This window comes from Panthera onca, chromosome B4, assembly GCF_046562875.1.
Source record: "Panthera onca isolate mPanOnc1 chromosome B4, mPanOnc1 haplotype 2, whole genome shotgun sequence".
Taxonomy (NCBI): domain Eukaryota; kingdom Metazoa; phylum Chordata; class Mammalia; order Carnivora; family Felidae; genus Panthera; species Panthera onca.
Window position 1 is genome coordinate 95,747,275 of NC_138345.1, and position 19,787 is coordinate 95,767,061.

At 38.1% G+C, this 19,787-nt stretch overlaps 1 protein-coding gene across 1 annotated transcript in view; it reads left to right on the top strand.

Moving 5' to 3' along the window:
* Positions 1-410: 410 nt before the first annotated feature.
* Positions 411-19,787, top strand: part of RAB21 (RAB21, member RAS oncogene family) — a 41,943-nt gene continuing 22,566 nt past the window's right edge. The window contains exons 1-4 of the mRNA XM_060656969.3: positions 411-839; positions 12,542-12,601; positions 13,351-13,458; positions 17,196-17,259. Of these exons, the coding sequence (XP_060512952.1) occupies positions 690-839; positions 12,542-12,601; positions 13,351-13,458; positions 17,196-17,259 (382 nt within the window). The 5' untranslated portion in view covers positions 411-689. The remainder of the gene's footprint in view (positions 840-12,541; positions 12,602-13,350; positions 13,459-17,195; positions 17,260-19,787) is intronic.

Consider the following 19,787-nt stretch of genomic DNA (forward strand, 5'->3'; position numbering starts at 1 on the left):
AGGAGCCCTGACGGTCTGCGGAACTGAAAGAAGTTCAACAGCTATGATTTGGAATCCCACCAAGAGTGTCAAGAGATTGAAGGGCACCTTGGTAGATTTGGCTTACAGCGACCCCGGTGTGAGGGGTCATCAGCCTGGTGAACATTCCCTGGGCACGAACGATAACGTTCTGCCTTTCCACATTCCAGCAGAGCTGGGCTTCCTTCAAGTCATCTATCCCTTAATCCCGCAGACTTCCACCAACTGCGGAGTGGTGGTGACCCGCAGACAACCTAACTCAACCGGAGACTGCGCGGAGCCAGTCACAGCCAATTCCACCCCGGGAAGAGGCTCCAGAAACCCCACCCACGTCCAGGCACGTTTTCCTGGGCCGAGTCCCAGGGGCCGCCCGCGGCCGCCACGGTCACGTGACCCGAAGTGTGACGTAGGAGGAAGGAGACGCCATTAGAGGGAGGCGGAGAGGGAGTGCTCTTCGCCTTTCCTCGGGTGCCTGACGTGGTGGCTGGGGGGCCCTTCATTCTCGGACTTCCCTCGGCCCTTCCAGGCTTCGCCCGGAGGCGAGAGTGGAGACGGCGCCCCGGGTTGACGGGTCGGTGCGGAGGGGCCTGCGCCGGCCGCGGCTGTGAAGGCGCTGCGGCGGCTGCGGGGAGCTCGGCGCAGCTCTAGGGCTCGGGCGGCGGGGAAACGGGATGGCTGCGGCCGGCAGCGGAGGGGCGGCGGCGGGCAGAGCCTACTCATTCAAGGTGGTGCTGCTGGGCGAAGGCTGCGTGGGGAAGACGTCGCTGGTGCTGCGCTACTGCGAGAACAAGTTCAACGACAAGCACATCACCACTCTGCAGGTGCGGGCCCCAGGGAGCGGAAGGTGGAGCCTTGGGGCCCCTACCCCTCCGGGGCTGTGAGGACTTTGCTGCCATGGTCCCCTGGATCTGGGCTTACAGATCTCAGGCCTGTCACCGTCGTCTTCGTTTCGGAATGCTTTTCTGAATGCGTCCTAGGGACACGCGGGGTCGGGGCATCCTGTAGACGTTAAGGACAGGCTGTTGGGAAGGGAGTGGAAGGGCCCTGAAAAGTCCCCCGTGTGGCTGCGCATATTGTGGAGTCCCCATCGCTTGGCTAGTTTTCCCCTTTGATTCACTTCCGCTTGTGCCCTAGGTGCCTTCACCCTACAGTCACTGACTGTCTGCCCTTTTTCTTTCTTTCGGAATTAGGAACTTAGCTGCGGATTTTATTTTGCGAACCTAGGTGCTTTGTAACTTCAGCGCTTACTGATGACTAAGTGTTTACGCAAGTTCCATTTTGTCCTGGCTTCGAGTAACCTGCTGATTGGCGAAAGAGTCATCTTTGGAGGGTTTTTGAAATGACCGCTTGCGGGCGTGGGTTACGCAGTTTCCTTGCTGCCTGCATGGGTCTGACTTAAGGGGCAGTCATACTGTGAGGTCGGTCGACCCACATGCACTGGGAAACGTCATGTGAATACTAGCCAACAGTTGGTCCCCAAACTAACAGCTTCGTTGCTGCTGCTACTTACTTTCTTTGCTTGTAGCATAGGGCCGGCTTTCTTCTGCAGTTACCTTAAGGTTGGTAGGAAAAGTGTTAAAATGTAATCATAGATTGGGAGTGAAGCCAGCCCTTTGAGGCAGTTGTAGCCTCCTCCCTCTTCCAAAGAAATCAGTTTGCACGTGTTAGAAAAAAATATCCAACTAATCTAACTTTCTCCATTTAGTTACAGGTAGTAAAATCGAGTGTACTTTTTTTTCCCCCTTATGTTTATTTATTTTTGAAAGAAAGAGGCAGAGTGTGAGGGGGAAGAGAGAGGGAAACACAGAATCGCAAACAAGTTCCAGGCTCTGAGCTGTCGGCACAGAGCCTGAGGCGGGGCTGGAACTCACAAACGGTGAGTTCCTGCCTCAGCTGAAGTCAGATGCTTAACTGACTGAGCCACCCAGGCGCCCCATAAATCGAGCGTACTTTTGAGCCTGATTGTCCAGGTTCATATTCCACCTCCATCTATTTATCTGTGATCTGTTATCTATTTAGTATGTTCTTGGGCATGTTAATTAACCTGTTTGAGCCGAAGTTTCTTCGTCTGTTAAAATGGCCATAATAATAATACCTAGCTCATAAGGTTGTCAAGACAAGTATACGTAAAATCACTTAGGACTTGGTCTGTTGCAAGCTCTCCATCTTTACTACTGGCCCAAATTGCACAATAGACTTTCATTAGTGATTGTGTAGTGTGTAAGAACATTGACACTATTTAATAGAACACACAATCTCCTAATTGTTGTGACATTTGATATTTGATGCTATTATTAAACTACTGAGTCTAGAATTCACAAGGATGCTCTGATGATTCCATGTTCTATTTTTACTCCTCTTACGTAAAGCACAATATCTGAAAAAGTGAATGTCAGGAAACTCCTTTTTTTTTTCTTTGCATCCTTGTACAAGAGCACTTACACAATTTTAGTAGTTGTTATTGTTGAGTGTTGCTAGTGAAATCAAGGGAATTTGTAGGATAAATACCTATGATTATTTGGAACTTAGGAATTCATTTAGGTAAAGTAATAACAATAGTTAACATTTAGTGAATTCTTACTGTACCGAGTACTGTACTTTTCTTCTGTCATTTAATTCTTATTATAGCCTTTGAGGTGGTAGATAGTTTTATTAGCCCCATTTTGCAGGCAAAGAAACAGGCTTGGTTAAGTTGAATAAATTGCTGGCTGTCATTTTGCCATAAGTCACGCACGGTACCCAAGCTGAAATTTGAACCCAGGTCTGACTTCGGATTTTGAGCAAGTAAGTCACACTGCCTCCGGATATTGGTAAATCACCCCTTTAGTGGTTATCTTTGTGCTACAAATCTTACATAAAAGAGGAAATCATTATAATTGAGCCTCCCTCTTTAAGATAATTTAGTCCTTCAACCCAAAAATCGCACCTTCATTATGCATTTCAAAAACATCCTTGAAGCTAAAAGCAGCCTAAAGGTTTTTAAATATTAGAGACCACTTCAACTATACTGGAAAGGATGAAGTTTATGGTAGATTTTCAGTATCAAAAACATAGCAGTCCTGATTTTAGTATTTATATAACTCTTATCATAAACAGTGTCTGGATTATATTGTAGAATTGAGGATTTTGTTGCATACCAATGTATGGAAGCAGTATTTAATCTCTTTCTCTTACATATCAGTTCCTCTCATTTTAATTTTTTTAGAGAATTGTGACCTATTAAATAACAACCATGTATAATTTTAATTTCTAAATGGAGAGGAAATCATGCATCAGAACATCAGAAGACAACAGAGGAAGAGTCCCTCTTTCTTTCTCAACAGAACTACCTACTACCTATCTTTTGACATACTTTGTGTTTTGCAAGGTACACTATCTTACAATCATGTTCAAACAGTTATGAGACCAAGGAAACCTAAGGTAGTTTATGGTTCACTGTTTCAGTCTTTTGTTTAATATTTCAGTCAAGTGATTGTTCACTCTTGTCTGACCATCTTGGAGGTGAGGTGAACTGGTACAGAAAGTGGGAAACTTACTATGTCCTAAGATGGCCCATTTCATTTTTGGACAGTTTTAATTTTCAATAAATTTTTCTGTGTATAAAGCCAAAATCTGTTTTCCTTGTAGTTTCCAGTTCTGTCCTCTGAATCTTGATCACATAAGATATCCCTTCTGATAGTTGAGGACAGCTGTCATATCCCTTGGTCTTATCTTTTGGGTAAACAGCTCTGGTTCCTTTAAAGGAATCTCTTATGACATCTTTCTAAACCATTTCACTATTTAATCATTGTCCTCTTTCCTTAAAATGTAATTCTTTGAGCTGTAGAAATGATTCCAAGTGTGCTTTGAATTTAGTAAAGTACAGGCTATCACCTTCCCTATTGAGAATCCTTTTCCAACACTGAAATAGAAAAGATTCTATGTGCTTGTGGACAGCTGCTACATTTATTAATATTGGGCTTGCTGTCTTAATCTTAATCCCCCTCCCCAAAAAGGCATTACATCCCTCAAAATCTTTTTTCTTTTATAGCTTTTTTTTTTGGGGGGGTGGGTCCCTAAGGTATTTGAACCATTAAAATAGGCTTTGATAAATTTACTCCAGTGGTTAAAGCCTGTTAATGTCCTTCTAAAGTTTGATTTTAAGTTCAAGAAACGTTGAGCTCCTGTGGGTCAGATACTTGGTTGGGTTCTGGGCATGCAAAGAAAAAGAAGGTTATGTTCCCTACTGTCTGGGTTAACTACTCATTTTAGCTTTGTCACCTGAAGATTTGCTAAGAATGTCTTCATTGTTTTCATCAGGTCATTAATAAAGACTTTGAAAAGGGGAGACAGAGGGAAAGAGAGACAAAGCTCTGCGGCAGGTCTCATTATAGTCCAGTGATGTGTGACCAGAGATGTATTTTTCTTTAGTTGTGCAGTCTTAGGGTGGGGCTTTTTCAGACTATGCTTGAGCCGTAGTCTTTCTCTTTGAGTGAGAAACAGTTACTGGTGGAGTGTTGTACATATTAATGATAATGGAAACAGAAAACAGCCTGAGATTTACTGTTATGGGCTATTAACTAGTGGGTACAAAGCCTTTAATGAAAATGTTCTTCCAGCATTATAAATCTAGCTTTTTGCCCTAGCTACATCAGTCTTGCCCACAGGGGATATCATGAGATGCTTTGTCAAATGCTTGCAGAAGACAAGATACACTGTGTTTCTGCATTAGGAAGCCATATGATGTGGTTAAAAGGGACAGGATTTTGAAGTTAGACTTGGTTTCATATTTTGGCTCCTACTTCATAAGCCTTTATGAACTTGGCAGGTTATTCTAACGTTTGTAAGCTGGCTCTTGATCTATAATATGGGAGAATCTCACTTATAGGGTTTTTTTTTTTAGTTTAGTTTTTTTTTTTTTTTTAAGATTTTATTTTTAGGTAATCACTACACCCAGTATGGGGCTTGAACTTACAGTCCCGACATCAAGAGTCAGTGCTTACTGAACAAGCCAGCCAGTGCTTACTGAACAATTGGCATGAATTATTTTGAGAACCCATGCTGTCTCTGAAAGATCACTACATTGTCTTTTAAAATTGTTTATAATTTTATACTTAATATAATCATATATGTACACATATATATGTTATTTTTTATATACATTTATTATTACTATACATATACATATATATTTGCTTATTCATTCTAGAGTTTTGGCTGGGATTGGCTTTTCTGGAAATTAACTTCTTTCTAGAAAATTGTGACATTGGCCATGCTTTAGTGTTTTAGCACTGCTCCCTTTTTTGCAGAGCTCCTCCTAGGTTACTAATAATTAAGACATAATCTTGTAGGTGAGCTCTCTAAGAACTCAAAATCTTTTACCTAGCTCAGGAAACTTGATCTTATATAATGAGTCCCCAAGCTCTCTTACATGATTAACCTAAGCAATTAAAGTCAATGATTATTTCATACATGTTATATATCAAACATTGTAATAGCTGGGGAATATAAAGAATAAGGTACTTTGACCATTGTTTAGCTTTCTTGATTTTATTCTTAAATGTTTGTGCCATTTTGATTGTAACTACCTTTTCTCTTTGGTGATCACTTCCTTTTCTTTCGTTGTATGCCCTTTCCCCCCCTTATTTGAAGGTGTTTTCAGATCGTGCACTTAGAGTGTTTTCTGGCACTTTCCACCAGTCCCTTATATAAAAAGTAACATTTTTATAATCTGAACGATCAGTCATTTTCCGTTTTAGAATCCTAACTCGAATTCCGCCTGTCTGCCTTGTGTAGTCGGGTAGGTGGCTGTCACTTGATGAGCAAAGCAGTGCTGTAAGGTTGGCTAGGCAGATAGTATCCTGATAGTTTGGCAAATGAAGAAACTAAGCTTTGTGTTCAATTTCTGAGGTCCCACAAATGGTAATGGTGTACGTGTTTTCTTAAACTTGAAGTCTACTACTTTTATCCCCCATGCACCTTAACCTCCTGAGCAAAACTTGGCATTCAGATTCTAGCAGTTGATTTTACACTTGGCGTCATAGTCTCTAGTCTAGGAATCTTGGTTTGCTTACTTGTAAGATTAATGTTTTGAATGTCTGAAACATCTTCCAAGTAGTTCTGGAAGCCACACCAGTGTTGAACAGTTAATTCATTTACATTATCTTTTGGAGAGGGACGGGGGTGGGGGCGGGGGGAAGAGAGAGAGAATCTTAATCAGGCTCTATGCTCAACGGCTGATGGGGGGCTTGATCTCATGAGAGTGAGATCTTGACCTGGGCTGAAATCCAGAGTCAGATGCTTAATGGGCTGAGCCACCAAGCGCCCTACGTTATCTTTATAAATTAACAATAGTTGAAATCTTCATGTCACCCCCTCTTGGCATTTTACTAGATACATGTAGGTTATGGAGGGTGGGTGATTTTCTTTTCTTAAAATAGTTTTTCTGAATTTTGGTTTTAAGTTCCTAATATATAATGTCTGATTGCCATTTTCTGTTTTGTGTTTTGAGCCACTCCTGAGAAGTAACTTTTTGACTCTTATTTTCAAAGTAGTCACTTGGACTGTAAACTGATTATGATTCTTGTATTTATGGAAATTAAGGACAAGAAATGAAGTATTCAAACAGCCAGCTTAGTTTTCTTTCTTTTATTTAATTGAAATACATTTGACATACAACATTGTATAAATTTAAGACATAACATGTTAATTTGTTACATTTGTATGTTGTGATAATGATTGCCATTGTAGCAATGCAGCTTAGTGTTCTGATAGCTAATTTTTATTGCCTTGCTACAGAGGACTATTTTATAAATTATCTGCCTGAATCTTTTTATGCCTTTAGTACTTACATATTAAGTAATAGATACTTTAAACACTTAAGTCTGAAACAGTGTTAGTGACTGTAACAAAAATAATGTCAGTGTTGCGTTTTATACACACACACACACACACACGCACACACACAGACACACTTACTAATGAAGGTATGTTGAACTTAAAAGATAATAAAGACAGGAAAGTATTTGCCTACAATTCAGTTACTTTGCTGCTTTAGGTATATTACTTTGCCAGCGATTAGGAAGCACAGCAAGTGATCTGGCTAATAACAACAACAAATACAAAAAAATGATTAAGTTATGAAAAGACAGATACAATTTTTCTTATTATTTTCTATAATTCTTTTTTTTTATTTTTTTTTAACGTTTATTTATTTTTGAGACAGGGAGAGACAGAGCATGAACAGGGGAAGGGCAGAGAGAGGGAGACACAGAATCGGAAGCAGGCTCCAGGCTCTGAGCCATCAGCCCAGAGCCCGACGCGGGGGCTCGAACTCACGGACCGCGAGATCGTGACCCGGGCTGAAGTCAGACACTTAACCGACTGAGCCACCCAGGAGCCCCTATAATTCTTTTTTTTTTTTTAATAGAGATTTAAAAAAAAAATATCCACTATGCTTTTGGATAAGATGTCTGGTAAATAAGTATCAGGTGCAAATGATGGATGTGTGCCTCAGGTAATGAAATTGTTGATTTAATACCCCTAAAGTTTGGAAGATGAGGTCATTGGAATTATAAGTAGTGGTGCCGTAACTCAGGGTTTGGAGGAATAAGGTGGGACATCTACCATTACTCTGATCCTCATTACTTTGTGCCTACCCTGGGAATATTTTTGTGAGTTGAGTTGGCATCCAGGAACACTTAGTGTCCCACGTGGAGGAGTGCCAGGTTAGGAATGTGTATGTTCTAGAATAAACAGCTTTGTGCAATGGAAAAAGTACTGTGGAGTCAGACAGGCTTCTACCCACTGCAGTACCCAAATGAGTTGTCTGACCTTGAGTGAGTCACTGTATTTCTTTAAATCTCGGGTTCACAACTGTAAAATGGCTGTAAAATAGCTACTTCCCACGGTTGTTACAAAGAGTAAATGAGAAAGCCCAGCTTAGTGTTTGGCACACAGTATATATGTACTATTTATTTTCTTCCTATATTTCTAGAACCTTTTGAATTGATACTGTAATGCCACTTTCCCTTCCCCTTTCTAGACTGGGGATTCTTCACTGAGATGTTGCCAGGGATTTAGAAATCCCTTGGGTTAAGTGTGTGAAATTGTTTTTTGGTATGTGTATGTGAGCGGTTTTCTTGGGAGTAAATCAGTTCATAGCTCTCATCAGATTCTCAAAGAAGTCCCGTGATCATTTCTCCCTTACACATTCATGTAACAGAATTAAGAACCGCTGCCCTAGATTAAGTATAACTACAAGTGGCATCTGAGTGGTCTGCCCAAATTAAGTATGCCTCATAGAGGTGGTTAAAAAAGATAAGACAAATGTCAGCCTTTTAATTTTTTGCTATTCCATCTTGATATTATGTAAAATCTTTCACCTTTATTTTCCAATCTAATTGTATTTGCTTTTAAAACAGATGATATTTGTTCTTTAAGAAAATGTCTGTACCATATTACAAACTTAGAATATATATAAAATGGGATGGGACAATTTATATTACACGAGGAATTTTCCATATAGTGGGATTTAAGTAGTTCATTATGAAGGAGAAAAAAAAGATTTAGTGAGGATCCTTGGATAATATAGTAGATATTTGAGTTAAAGTAATTAGATTTGGGGCACCTGGGTGGCTCAGTCAGTTAAGCAGTGACTTTGGCTCAGGTCATGATCTCACGGTTCGTGGGTTTGAGCCCCGCATCAGGCTCTGTGCTGACAGCTCAGAGCCTGGAGCCTGCTTCAGATTCTGTGTCTCCTCCTCTGTCTCTGCCCCTCCCCTGCTGGTGCTCCGTCTCTCTCTGTCTCTCAAAAATAAATAAAAATGTTTAAAAAAAGTTAAAAAATACAAAATAAAATAATTACATTTACAAGGAAACTTTTAGAAGCACATCTCTTCATAAATTGAGTTTTACCTTCATCGATTTATCCAGGTACATTGTAGATATGTTTATCTGTAATAACAGTATTTGTATGTCTGTTGTATTTGTGTGTCAGCCCTGGCTTCTGCCTTTTCCATAAGAGAAGTATTATCTCAGATCTCAGTGTGGAAGATATGCTAGCGTAGTGGTTATGAGTCGTGTCTGGAGCCAGTCTACCTGGATTTCAAATCCCACTCTGTCACTTCCTATGTGACCTTGGGCAAGATACCCTTCCTGTGTCTTAAGTTCCAACATCTGTAATATTTGGATAATTATATCTAACTCAGCGTACTATGACATTGAATGAGTTAATATTGAAAAGCTCTTAGAATACTGACCATTTCATTGTAAGCCTCATGAGCATGTTAAATAAAAATGTGTAATCTAGTTGACATATTTCTACCCATGAAAAGGTAATTTACAATATAAGCAAGGCAGTATATAGTATATATTAAAGATTAGGTTCCCTGTAATTCTTCAGGATAGAGAAACTCATTGTGGATTGTATGGGTGGTATGAGAAAGCTTAAAAATTCAAGGAAGAAGAGTTTGGGTCATGAACTGGACTTGGATAGATGGGATTCAAATAGAGAAAAAAGTACATCCAAATTAGAGGGGAATTTTATGGGCAAGCAGAATTGGAGGAATGTATATAAACCATATAAGCTGGAAAGTAAGTGGAAAAATACTAGAAGCTATGGACATGGACAATTGTGGAGGCCCTTGGATACAAAAATAACACTTTGAGATTTTTAGTTGTAGATTATGGTTCCCTAACTTTTATAAAGGAAAAGCTTATGAATGATCTCATAAAAAGTACTCAGCACAGTTCTTGGTGGAAAGTAAGCATTTGGTAATTGTTAGCTAGTATTAGCAATAGTAGTAGAAATAAAAGTGTAGAGTTTCACTGTATGGATGGACTGTCTGTGTACCTTTTAAAAGTTGCATACTGAGGGACACTTAGGCTATTCCTTTTTTCTTTTATAATCAATATTGATGAGCAGCTTTCCATAAAATTGTATATCCAGGGTTCCTTAGGAGAGACTCAACACTGTCCCTTAAACTCACCATGGGAAGGTGGTGGTAAGTTTCCGAGGAAATGGTAAAAAGGGAAAGGATGGAGCTTTATCAGCTCTAATTGATTCCTGTCTATTGAGAAATCCTCACAAAACTCATGACAAAAAAGTTATTTTGATATTAGCTGCCAGCAGGGATATAGTTCAAGCAAACCTGTTAAAAATGATATCTTACTAGAATACTTGAATGAGTTATGGTAAGATTTTTTTTAATCATGGAGACTTTAGGAAGATAATTTGGCATGTTGACTAGAGTGTGAGGTGAGACCAAAGTTGTTACAGTAGTATGAGATTGGTTGTCAGAGAACTCCAGAAGAAATATGAAGACAAGTCTTGGTAGTTTTGTTTTTGTTTTTTGGAATATGGAATGTCAGAGGAGGAAGAATACTTAGAATATTTCTAAGAGTCTAAACGTCAGTGACTTGAGAATGTGATCAAAATACTGAAGTTGGAATGGAAAGCCAATTTTGTAAGGAAGGTCAGTTTAATTTTAAATATATTTGAGACAAGAGAGGCATTTAAGTTGACCTATATATTAAATATTTGGGTGGGATTCAGATTTTGAGTTTCTTCATATAGCATTGATGTTGAACCCATGAAAATGGTTGATGTCAAGTAGGTCACACAACTAATAAGTTGCAAGGTAAGATTCAAATCCACAGTTCTGATTCAGAGTTCATATTCTTAGCCCCTATGCTCTAATGAGTGGGAGAGGTCCTTTATTTAAATTCATTGTGGAAATATGTATTTGGTCTTCTCATTTTCCAAGTTATTTCTTTTGTTATTTTGCCATTTATTTTATATATGCCCCTTTCTATGTAATCTTTGTTTCATTTAATAAAATATCTTTAGTGTAGTTAAGGTTTTGAAGGAAGGCATTCCTGGATTTGATCTCCACTCTGCCATTTGTATCTATCTGTGTATTCCTTTGTTAATCACTAAATTCATTGGCTTTTTCTTAGTTCTAAATTTCCTTGGTGTACATACAGCAGAAAGCACTTCCTGAAATCTAGGTTCCTCCTTCAGTAATAATTCACCATCTTAGCTTTTTACCTGTTTTACCTTATTTCTCTGTACTTTCTTTTATATAGATACACCTAAATGTGACTGTCTCTGCATAACTTTGGACTTGGTTCTCTGTTCCTTTTTTTAAATGTCACCTGACTCTGGGTTCTGATTATATTTCCTCTTCAATCACTCTAGATTCTGTTTTCTCTTTTCTATCTTTGTGGACTTGGTTTTTGTTTTTCTCTCCCAACTCTGTAATAGTCTCCTGTTTCCAGGTCCAGTCCTGTCCTTTCCAGTCCAACCTCCTCTCCTATCACAGAGTCATTCTCTTAAAATATAGATCTTATACTGCCCCAGTGCTTAAAATCCCTTCAATGATTCTCCATCATCAACAATATTATTCTTAACACGTATTCCTTAGGATGAATTAGGCATTTCTCTAGGGGAAAATAGGTCAAATGAGTTTGGGAAATGCTCGTATAGATGCAGTTAGTTTTTTTTTTTTTTTTGGCAGAATCTTAGTGTGCCAGTGTGTATTATGAATGTACAGAGGGAATGCAGAGCAATATGCTGCATATCCCAATTACATCTGACTGTAGTATACGTTAAAAAAAAAAGACGTCTAGAGTCTTGGAACAGGTGTTATTAAGACCCACAAAGTAAAGTCTCTACATCTAGACATGGAACCCTAGCACTTTTTTTTTTTTTTTTTTTTAATTCATTCAGCCTTTGTCTTTTTCTGTAGTCTCATCTCTGGCATTGACCGTACTACCTTGGAGTTCTCCATGGGGAGGGAGTTATATTTTTCAGGCTTTGGTGGCTTTACCCATCTGTCAGGGAAAACCCATACTACTCCTAAAGGGGAGACCATCACCTTCTCTCTGAAGCCTTCTCTCATCCAGGCAGGCTTTACATTTTCTTTCTCAGTACTGTCTTTAGAGTGTACTTGGCAAGACCCTCCCATTTTAACAATTGTCACATGATACTACTTTTCTTTACATGTTTATTTCTGCTGTATATAGACTGTAAGCTCCTTGAAGGCTGGAACCATTTCCTTTCATTTCTGTGACATTAGTACTTAAGATAATTATTAGATATGAATTAAATAATTGAATTATAAAATAATTGCGGGAATATTTCAAGTAATATTGGTATTCATACAGTTAAGTAAACTGCCAGTAAATATATGTTTTATCTCACTTAGAAATCTCTTAGTTCTTTCTACAGTGATTGCATAAGGTGACATTAAATGCAATGCTCTAAGAGAAATTTTTATGGGGAAGATCTAGGAAAATGTTTAATTACCATTTTTTCTTCTTATTTTTCATAACTTGTGTCCATAAAACAAAAAACTATTTTTTATATTAGGATATAACTAATGTTTTGTCTTCAGTGAAAGTAATGTTTAGTCATTAATAAAAAATCAGTGATTACTTTTTCTCTCAGATAACTTGTTTCATATTGAGATTATTCTTCCATCTATAGTTTTTAGGGTAAGAAACATATGAAATATTGTTTAATGTATATCTCTTTTCTTAGGCATCATTCTTGACAAAGAAGTTAAATATTGGTGGGAAAAGAGTAAACCTTGCTATATGGGTAAGTTAACCTTTTCAATTGAGTTTGTGAAGTCTTCTGCTATTCTTGATAATTTAATAACTAATTGGCTGAAAGAATAGGAATTTGAATTTCTTTTTTTAAGTGAAGTTTAGCTGAAACTTTTTTTTAATAAACTTTTTTTTTTTATGAAATCAGGCTAAGAATTATACAGTTGTATACACGAATACTGCTTATCATAACCTTTGAGTTGGGGGAAGAGTAAACTCAGGGATTCCATATCAGAGAAAGAACAGGGTGGGTGAACAGCCTGACTGTCCTATTTTCCCTCTGTGTTTTCATGTTCCAGCTTTCCAAGGGAGTGCCTAGTAGAGAGTAGGGTAATGCGTCAGACTACCTTTTGGCCAGTGGTCCTGGTGTATACTCTCTTTCTTGTTTTCTCCCTTTGTGGGAAACCTAAATTTAGGGCAAGGCCTGTTTCTGGCTTACAATGCCATCTTGGGCATTCTGATCCTCTGGCAATTGAACTGTTTTTTTTTTTTTTTAGTGGGTGTGGGAAGATTGATGAGGAGTAAGAGGGTTGGGAGGGAAGAAGTAACCTTTGTATAATGGTAAAACATTATTGGTTATAACTTCTAAAGAATTTTTGTAACCTGCTCTTTTTTCTTTAAACAGTGCTTTGAGATTATCTGTAACTTTGCCACTTTCCAGTTAATTAAAAGTTAACTATAGTTGCAATAGCAGATTTATTTTTTTCTTCTGATCTAATAAGTATTTGTTGCTTTATTTAGGATACAGCAGGTCAAGAGAGATTCCATGCATTGGGTCCAATTTACTACAGAGATTCAAATGGAGCTATTTTAGTTTATGATATAACAGATGAAGATTCCTTTCAGAAGGTATTCTATTTACTTATAGGTAGATGATTTGAAGAACAACACTGATTTTTCAAGTCTCCATTCACATGCCTTTGTTTACTAATGTGGTTAATCTTGGTTTTAAAAGTAAAATATAGTTTGTACATAAATGATTACCACTAGTATTTAATGCAGTATTTAATTGATTAACAGAGATATTAATAGTTTATTACATGCTTTCTCAGATATTAGGAAAGGGAAATAATTTGAAATAAAACCAGAAAAATTGAAGGGCTTTTTTTCTCCCTGTTAAAGAAAAATTACGTATATTTCTTGATTCCATATATAGTAGGCATGTGAATACTTGGTATGGTTGCATGGGCTTTCTAATTGTAAAGACAAAAAAAGAAGAGGGGCACCTGGGTGGCTCAGTCGGTTAAGTGTCCGACTTTGGCTCAGGTCATGATCTTGCTGTTCCTGAGTTCAAGCCCCGCATCAGGTTCTGTGCTGACAGCTCAGAGCGTGGAGCCTGTTTCAGATTCTGTGTCTTCATCTCGCTGTCTGTCCCTACCCCACTCATGCTCTGTCTCACTCTCAAAAATAAGTAAACATTAAATCACCTTTAAAAAAATTTTTTTTTGTACTCTGTATATCTCTCTCAAAAATAAAAATAAAACATTAAAAAAAAAAAAAGAAAGATGATAAGAACTAAATCGAATTAAGCTCTTTCTTCTCAGTAAGTGTCCTGGAAGGTATAAGTTTTAAAGGACAGTCTAGGTAGTATTTATTTTAAAGTTTTTTCTTTTTCTTTTTCTTTTTTTTTTTTTTTACCCCTCTTTTAAATATACACCACAAAAGTAGAATTTTTAAAGTTGTTTGGAACCAAAAATAAGTTACCATTAAACTTACCTCTGAATTTTCATCACAGTCAGGATGGTGACTAATTGCTTATTTGAACCTTTCTCTGAGATCCCCTCTTAGAATAAATGTTCAAGGGTATGAACTAAAAGGGGCAATTTCCAAGGCAGAACATTTTCTTTCCTTAAGTTTCAGGTTTGTTCCTGTTGAAATTACTTGCTGTTATAGATTCAGGTGTGTGTGTGTGTGTGTGTGTGTGTGTGTGTGTGTGTGTGTGTGTGTGTGTTTTCCATTTGTTTCCCAGTAGTTAACAGATGAAGCAACTATACAAGTTAGTCTTTGGATTATTACATGTGGAAAAATTTAATTCAAGGAGTAGAAAAATGAAATGATAAGTAATTTGTAGATTTAATGATACTTGAAAATTTTATTTTGGGGCTGTTATCTGTTATCCCTTCCTACCTTTTGGCATAAATAGAAATGGTTTGAGTGTTTTATTAAGAGAAGGTTGAGTCTTTTAAGTTGAAAAGTGACCAGTTATCTCTTGCTGTATAACAAAACCCCCAAAACCTGGTGGCTTAAAACAATGATTTATTAATCTCATGATTTTGTGGATTGACTGGGCAGGTCATGTGGTGGCACTCGTGCAGCTGCATTGAACTTGGAGTTTGGCTGGGTGAAAACCATCCAGGAAGGCCTGTTCTCCCCCATACGGCCTCTCACTCCATTTTCTTTTTTTTTTTTCTTTTTTCTTTTTTTAATTTTTTTTTTTTAACGTTTATTTATTTTTGAGACAGAGAGAGACAGAGCATGAACGGGGGGGGGGGGGGGGTCACAGAGAGAGGGAGACACAGAATCTGAAACAGGCTCCAGGCTCTGAGCTGTCAGCACAGAGCCCGACGCGGGGCTCAAACCCACGGACCGTGAGATCATGACCTGAGCCGAAGTCGGACGCTTAACCGACCGAGCCACCCAGGCGCCCCACTCCATCTGTTTTCTTATCCTCCAGTGTTCTCTCCACATGCTCTCTCATTATTCCATATTTTAGCCTAAGCTGCTTATATAACAACTGGATACCAAGAGTAGCTGCCAGGCCCTCTTAAGTCCGAAGCTGGCATAGCATTACTTCTGCCACATTCTCTTGGTCAAAGCAAGTTAAAAGTCTAGCCCTGCTTCACAGAGAGGGGAAATAGAATCTGTCTCTTGATAAGAAGATAAAGAATTTGTGACCATCTCTAACTCACCACAGAATGTATAGGGGTAATGAATAGGATGCCTGCAGAAGGGGATCTAATTGCAGATGAGTAACAATTTTTTTAAAAAATTGGTTAGATATAGTAGATTGTGGTAGTATCTGTAGAGGGAGTAGAGTAATACATAATTGGATTCTGGCATGGTTCCTTTGAAATGATGAGGATGTACATTGTATATTGTTAAATTTTTCTTATGTGAAATCAATTGTGGATGGAAGTTCATTGCTTCTCTGAAAATTTTATACAAATGTGATTGAAACAAAAAGATGTGGCTGTACTGAGAAAACTATGGTTCAGTGCTAAGAGAAAGATAAGGTGATAATATTGATTACCTTTGCTTTTGTAAAGGTTTGGGGTTTATTAAAGATAGTTCCTCTGCATTCTTGCAGAGAGCAGGAGTATGGAGCTGTTACATTTGTACTACATTTGTAGGACCAGATGCACAATAAGTGCTTACTTACCACGTATTTAATGTAATTTTTATAATATAAAGAAGTGTGTGAATTTTTTTTAGGAAAGTGTATAAGTTCTGTGTGATTTGATTACATACAAATTAAATTGCATTATAAAAAATGAAAGGAGGTATTCAAGTTTGTTCTTTATCCTATTTTATTGTAATCAATATATTTAAAATCATGAGTTCAAAAGATTAATTTACTTAATTTGAATTTACTCTCAACTGTGCCTACTGCTGTACTTCATCCATGGTGAAGAATTTATTACTGGAGTCTTTGTACACCCGTGGTTTTCTATCAGGAGGTGACAGTGACTGGAGACATCTTTGGTTGTCACAGCTGGAGGATAGTACTGAATGATATCTAGTGGGTAGGAGGCCAGGAATACTGCTAAATATCATACACTGCGCAAGATAGTCCCTCACAACAAAGAATTAATCTGAGCCAAAATACCAGTATTGTTGAAGTTGAAAAATACTGTCATACACTAAAGGATGAAAATTTATTTTGCCGCTCTTTTTGGTGTCCATATACATTTTCCCCCTTTTAAGTGTGTGATACAGAAGCTCTGTGCCCTCTATTTGGAACCAATAAAGACTTTTTAAACAAATTTTTAGATGTTTATTTATTTATTTTGAGAGAGCACGCACACATGAGCAGGGAAGGGGCAGAGAGAGAGGGAGAGAGAGAAAGAATCCCAAGCAGGCTCCATGCTGCCAACGCAGAGCCTGACGTGGGGCTCAAACTCAGGAACCGTGAGATCATGACCTGAGCCGAAATCAAGAGTCGGACACTTAACTGACTGAGCTACCCAGGCACCCCAACCAATAAGGACTTAATTTTAAGCCTGATGTTTTTAAGTTCAAAGTGACTCTACAAGCATCTGTTATTATCAGAGGCTGGAGTTGACATGCTTTTGCTCGGGTAACTAGCTTTGTTTGGATCTGTGCAAGATTTATGAAAATTTATAATTAGAGGTGTCTCTGTCTATACTATATGTAGATATAGAGAGAAATTGTTCCATTGGATATTTGTGTGCAGTTTGCAATATAATCTGTCAAAAAATGATCCTACATTAATCATTTCTAGTAACACCTAAATATATGGGCTGTTAGGCAAATTCTTGGTACTTTGACAGGGTGGGGCTTGGGATATTGTAATGGTGGTCATTGTAACAGGAATTGTTTTAATATTTACTCTTTTGTATACACAGGTAAAAAACTGGGTCAAAGAATTACGGAAAATGTTGGGAAATGAAATCTGTTTATGTATAGTTGGTAAGCATCATCACTTTTTAAAAAATATGTCCTCTATTTTCTGATGTTTTATTAGAGAATAGCAAATAAGTAATTCTCATTTTTAAAGTTATGTGAGAAAAGAAGAATGACATTTTAATATTCAAATATTTTAGAATAATTTAGGATTTGGAAGTGATCTTTCAGAAGATTCAAACTTCAGGGAAGGCCTTGGGGAACAGGTGGGAAACTAATCATGTAAGGCTTCAACTGCCAGCCTTGCTTCAGTTTGTTCTTTAGTTTTTCACTGTAAGATTTTTTTTTTAGAAAAAAAGAGTTTAGGATCTAATTTCAAATAAAATTAAAGCTAATGAATTCAGCGAGCATTCTTGTTTTATACATTTAACTATGCACATTTTTGAGTTAAGGACAAATTTGACTCCAAGGATATGAGTAGATTATGATACTAGTGTAGAGGAATATTCTTTTTTTTTTTTTTATAAAAAATTTTTTTTTTAACGTTTATTTATTTTTGAGACAGAGAGAGACAGAGCATGAACGGGGGAGGGGCAGAGAGAGAGGGAGACACAGAATCGGAAGCAGGCTCCAGGCTCTGAACCATCAGCCCAGAGCCTGACGCGGGGCTCGAACTCGCAGACCGCGAGATCGTGACCTGAGCGGAAGTCGGACGCTTAACCGACTGAGCCACCCAGGCGCCCCAGAGGAATATTCTTAATGGGAAAAATAAAGGAACTGTAGAACTCATCCTTGGACTTCTGGAATTTCTCTTTGGTTCCCTTTTTCTTTAGTTTATTATTTCTATGATCTAGTAACTAATTATTGAGCAGGAAAGTATACCAGACACTATCCTGTGTTCTTAGTAGATATTATCTCATGTAATCCTCATAACCTTATGAGGGATTTATAGAGGAAGCTGATCCCTGGAGATATTTAATAATGTGCCCATTATCAAGCAGCTATCAGAGATGGAGTACAAATTGAAATCATTCTGACTCCTGTGCTTTGTTATTAATTCTTGTGATGAATAACTTCATAGTGCTTTCTTTCTTTCTGCATGACTGGTAGGGTAAAAATGGCCTCGGAGAAACCAGGGTGGGTTTAGTGGAGGACTTAGAATGGAATGATTGATGTGGGTGTATTTGGCTTTTTTAAGAATATTTTTTTTAACTAGAATTTACATTTCTTACATTGTGTCACCATTAAATCGGTAAACTTTACAGTTCCAGTTCAGGATGCAAGTCTGGGGGAAGAGGACACAGAGATGATCTGGCCTGTTTTTTAAGTCTAGATGCTAGATGGTAGGCTAGATGGCAGGAGTATTTCAGAACAGAACCCTGGAGTAGTAGACTACATGGGAGTTTGGGCCAAAGCTGCAGCTAGTCATTACTGAGTTTGGCCTGGCTTTGTCTAGTAACTGGGACTTACTGGGAGTGGAAGTGGCCACAGTAGGTGAATGACTGAAGATTTGATTATTTGAGATTCTGGTTATCTCTCAGAAGAGGGAAAAAAATGACTAACATATAAAGTCAAAGAAGCCTCCAGTTTGTTATTTGACCAAGGTTACAAGTATTGTTTTTTTACTTTTTACTTTTTTAAATTTTATTTATTTATTTTGAGAAAGAGAGTGTGTGAACATGAGCAGGAGGGGCAGAGAGAGAGAAAGAATCCCAAGCAGGCTCCACACTGTCAGCACAGAACCCGACACAGGGCTTGATCCCTGGGGTCATGACCTGAGCCAAAATCAAGAGTGGATGCTTAACTGACTGAGCCACCCAGGCACCCCTAAAGTAACATTTTTTAAAACATAACTGGATAGGGGGCGCCTGGGTGGCTCAGTCGATTAAGCATCCAACTTCAGCTCAGGTCATGATCTCGTGATTCGTGAGTTGTGAGCCCCTTGTTGGGCTCTGTGCTGATAGCTCAGAGCCTGGAGCCTGCTTCAGATTCTGTCTCCTTGTCTCACTGCCCCTCCCCTGCTTGCGCTCTGTCTCTCAAAAATAAATAAAAACATTTAAAAAAATAGCTGGATAAATAAAGCTTATGAATAATTTGAACTGTGTATTGTTCATGTTCATACTATAAGAAGGTTTAGGAATAAATCTGGTAGCTTACTGCCCCTCGTAGAATCAGATAATCCTCATTTAATATCATACAGTGTTTAATAATTATTGGTATGAAGTATAAAAACCTCTCACTCCTTTTCTGTTGGCAAATGTGACATGGAATTTTGTTGTAATTCAGTGATGAAAGAATTTTGAGAGCCCACTTACCACAAAAGGAGAATTTCACAGTGTATCTGTTTAAACAGTAACTTAGAGGGCTCACCTGTTTCTTTTTCATCCTAACCCAGCTGCCTTTCCGTCACCAACGCCCACCTCCAGATACTTACTGTCTTGACTTTTTACTGCATGGACTAGTTTTTATTTGAATTTTATATAAATGGAATCGTATAGTATGAACTCTTGTATCTGGTTTTTTGTTTTTTTGGCTTTACATTATGTTTGCATGATTCCCCTCTGTTCTTGTATATAGTTGTAGTTCATTTTATT